Here is a 4,255-nt window from a genome sequence, read left to right as displayed (position 1 = left end):
ACTTCTCTCTCCCCTTGCTCTGCCCTCCCCCAGTTCTAGCTTCGGAAATGTTCGGAGAGCTGGGGGAGGAGCGGACGCATGGATCTACGGGGGCGCAAAAAACCACCTCACACCGGCCTGGCTTCATGTGATGTCGCGCCTGCCGGGACACTCCTCCTTCCGCTCCTCTGTGAAAGAGCGCTCCTGAGCTACCGAAGCTGAATATATAAACGTATTTACATGCGGTTTACACCCGCAATAAACACAGGGATAGGCTTAGTTACAGTTAGGGACAGATGGGCAGGGGGATTAGGGAAAGTTTAGTTGATGACAGGTGCTCTTTAAGGTGAAAAAGGGTTGCGTCCTTAAGGGGTTAAGAAACACCTTATTTTCTGTCCGCCAATGCAAAATTCTCTAATAGTGCCCCTCCCGAGACTAGACTCTGGATCCGCCCCTGGTTGTGGTTAACCCCTTAACGACGCAGGACGTACCCGCGGCTAATACCACACATCGCCGATCGCGGCGATGTGCGGTATTAACCCTTTAGAAGCGGCGGTCAAAGCTGACCGCCGCTTCTAAAGTGAAAGTGAAAGTGACCGGGCTGCTCAGTCGGGCTGTTCGGGACCGCCGCGGTGAAATCGCGGCGTCCCGAACAGCTGATCGGACACCGGGAGGGCTCTTACCTGCCTCCCCGGTGTCCGATCGACGAATGACTGCTCCGTGCCTGAGATCCAGGCAGGAGCAGTCAAGCGCCGATAATGCTGATCACAGGCGTGTTAATGCACGCCAGTGATCAGCATTAGAGATCAGTGTGTGCAGTGTTATAGGTCCCTATGGGACCTATAACACTGCAAAAAAAAAGTAAAAAAAAAGTGTTAATAAAGGTCATTTAACCCCTTCCCTAATAAAAGTTTGAATCACCCCCCTTTTCCCATAAAAAAAATAAAACAGTGTAAAAAAAAATAAAAAATAAACATATGTGGTATCGCCGCGTGCGTAAATGTCCGAACTATAAAAATATATCATTAATTAAGCCGTACGGTCAATGGCGTACGCGCAAAAAAATTCCAAAGTCCAAAAAAGCGTATTTTGGTCACTTTTTATATCATTAAAAAATGAATAAAAAGTGATCAAAAAGTCCGATCAAAACAAAAATCATACCGATAAAAACTTCAGATCACGGCGCAAAAAATGAGTCCTCATACCACCCCATACATGGAAAAATAAAAAAGTTATAGGGGTCAGAAGATGACATTTTTAAACGTATAAATTTTCCTGCATGTAGTTATGATTTTTTCCAGAAGTGCGACAAAATCAAACCTATATAAGTAAGGTATCATTTTAACCGTATGGACCTACAGAATAATGATAAGGTGTAATTTTTACCGAAATATGCACTGCGTAGAAACGAAAGCCCCCAAAAGTTACAAAATGGCGTTTTTTTTTCGATTTTGTCGCACAATGATTTTTTTTCCGTTTCGCCGTGCATTTTTGGGTAAAATGACTAATGTCACTGCAAAGTAGAATTGGCGACGCAAAAAATAAGCCATAATATGGATTTTTAGGTGGAAAATTGAAAGGGTTATGATTTTTAAAAGGTAAGGAGGAAAAAACGAAAGTGCAAAAACGGAAAAACCCTGAGTCCTTAAGGGGTTAAACTTTACTTTCCTGGAAAAGTTTCTGAGTTGCCCATAGCAACCAATCAGATTGCTTCCTTCATTTTTCAGAGGCCTTTTCAAAAATGAAAGAAGCAATCTGATTGGTTGCTATGGGCAACAGCACAACTCTTCCTCTGCACTGGTTTTGCTGAATCTCCCCCATAGAGGAAAATTTATCAAAAGCCAAAACCTGTCCAGAGGAAAAGTTTCTGAGTTGCCCATAGCAACCAATCAGATCGCTTCTTTAATTTTTCATAGGCTTTTTCAAGAATAAAAGAAGCAATCTGATTGGCTGCTATGGGCATCTCAGCAGCTTTTCCACTGGTCAGGTTTTGATAAATCTCTCTCTATGGGGGAGATTCATCAAAACCAGTGTAGAGGAAGAGTTATGCAGTTGCCCATAGCAACCAATCAGATTGCTTCTTTCATTTTTGAAAAGACCTCTGAAAAATGAAGGAAGCAATCTGATTGGTTGCTTTGGGCAACTCAGAAACTTTTCCAGAAATGGAGGATGCTAACTTTTTGTATCTTATATGGAATTATTCCTATATTCATACATTTTGGAATCATTGATCTTATTGAAAAAAGGTATAACATTAAGATCGAACGAGACCCTTAGATGCTTATCCTTGGAGATGTCGGGGAGTCTATATATATAAGAAAAGTTTAATTAGACTATTTCCTTATGCAAAGTTGCTGTCTTGGCATGCTGGGAGTTGTGGTTCTGCAGCGGTTGGGGGTTCACAGCTTTGAGACCACTGCTATAGAGGGTGCAAATGTATTCGAGCCCTGGAACTCAAATAATGTGAAATATGAGATGATCAAAATGGATCCCCTGCACTAATTACTTGGGTTCTGGGGTCTGTAAGGTCCATAGTAGAAACATCAGGTTCTGTCCATAGCAGATTCTAAATCATGGCAGCTCTAAGAAACAAGCAGTCATCGTGACATCAGACATGTGATGTCATAGACAGCTGGAGTCCTGACATTCCACTGACAGCCGCCCGAGCCTTCATTCTGTAGATTGGCACAGTGCAATTAGCGACTTCTATTTCTTCTTCTTGACTGAGATGGAGCTAAAAGGTTTGGGGTTCGTCCCCCTTCTGTTGGCGTTTTGGTGTGCGGCCTGGCTTGCTACCAGCTACATCGTGACGGTCGTCCTCGGCCATGCCGCCTCGCCACTGATGCACATCAGGTAAGATAAACAAGCACAAGATTCTTATTTCATGGGTTGGGAGTGAGGAAATATCCACAATAACATTGGTTTCTTTTCCTTCACAGTGACGTGGGAAATTTCTTTCCCGAAAACATATTATTGAGAATTGGATTCATAGGGACATCCATTGGCACTTTGGTACTAACCTTTCTTATTTATAAGTATATGGTTATGCATACTGAAGAGTTCAGGGGTCATCAGGTCCTGATCCAGAGGATCCTGCTCGCCATTGTGTGGGCCTCCTGTTTTGGTACAGCTATCATGCATGTATTGTCCCCCCGAAGAATATCCCAGGATACACTTTGTCAGCATGGTAATTTCCATTACATGTGAAGCCTTATACTACCTTGGGCAGTCCATCCAGATGTATAAATTACCAGGAGCAAAAAAAGTCATCCACCATAGTAGATGCACCTGCTGTGGCCTGGCTTTTACCTGCGCAATTTTCTACTTTGGATATAAAACATTACAGGAATTATTCTATGATGATGAAGACTGGGACGAGATCCGTGAAATCACCACCATAATCATCGAGTGGGTGATGCTTCTACTGATCCTGATAAACATCGTGACCTATTATTCCACCATGCAGAGGTTAATGTTAACCGTCTCCAGGAACAGCTGCAAACTCTCTCTTAGAGTAAGAATTGATGACTTCGGGGTGTAGACCACCACGTGGGCCATCAAGTGGACTTCTGGGAGAGATACTGCACAGGACACGGAAAAACCATTAAAAAAAATATGAACTGGTGATATCACCTATACAAAAAAAAAAAAAAAAAAAAAAAAATATTAGTGTGTGATGTGTAATACCTACTGTATTTTTTACTCGAGTATAAGCCGAGTTTTTCAGCACCATTTTTCGTGCTGAAAACGCCCCCCTCGGCTTATACTCGAGTGATATCTCCGCCTGTCAATCCCTTTTCAGTGGTCTTCAACCTGCGGACCGCCAGATGTCGTAAAACTACAACTCCCAGCATGCCCAGACAGCCATCGGCTGTCTGGGCATGCTGGGTGTTGTAGTTTTGAAACCTCTGGAGGTCCGCAGGTTGAAGACCACTTCTGCCTTCGTCATCATCCAGGCCCCCCCCTCTTTTGTTTTGTACTCGCCCCCCCCACAGCGGGAAGTTAGGGTGAGATGGTCCGGGCCATCTATGCTGCAGGGACCATCCGGTGGGGAGGGATACTCGTTCCGGGCTGTCCATTTTCACCGGAGGGCCCTCTTCATGTGCAACTTCCCTGTGCGTCGTCGTTAAGGCAACATCACTAGGACCAGCTCACCCAAACTTCCTGCCAAGGGGAGGTGAGTACAAAACAAAAAGGCCACAGTGGTCTTCAACCTGCGGACCTCCAGAGGTTTCAAAACTACAACTCCCAGCATGCCCGGACAGCCGTCTGGGCA

At 44.3% G+C, this 4,255-nt stretch overlaps 1 protein-coding gene across 1 annotated transcript; it reads left to right on the top strand.

Annotated features, from left to right (window-relative positions):
- The first annotated feature begins 2,680 nt into the window (after positions 1-2,680).
- Positions 2,681-3,599, top strand: LOC130335756 (DNA damage-regulated autophagy modulator protein 1-like). The gene is made up of 2 exons (XM_056553907.1): positions 2,681-2,832; positions 2,919-3,599. Exons 1-2 carry the CDS (start codon positions 2,708-2,710, stop codon positions 3,184-3,186), a joined length of 393 nt encoding a protein of 130 aa, XP_056409882.1. The 5' UTR covers positions 2,681-2,707; the 3' UTR covers positions 3,187-3,599.
- Positions 3,600-4,255: the final 656 nt, after the last annotated feature.

The sequence above is a fragment of the Hyla sarda genome, chromosome 1 (genome assembly GCF_029499605.1).
Source record: "Hyla sarda isolate aHylSar1 chromosome 1, aHylSar1.hap1, whole genome shotgun sequence".
In the NCBI taxonomy this organism is placed as follows: domain Eukaryota; kingdom Metazoa; phylum Chordata; class Amphibia; order Anura; family Hylidae; genus Hyla; species Hyla sarda.
This window is presented reverse-complemented; position numbering and strand designations above follow the sequence as displayed.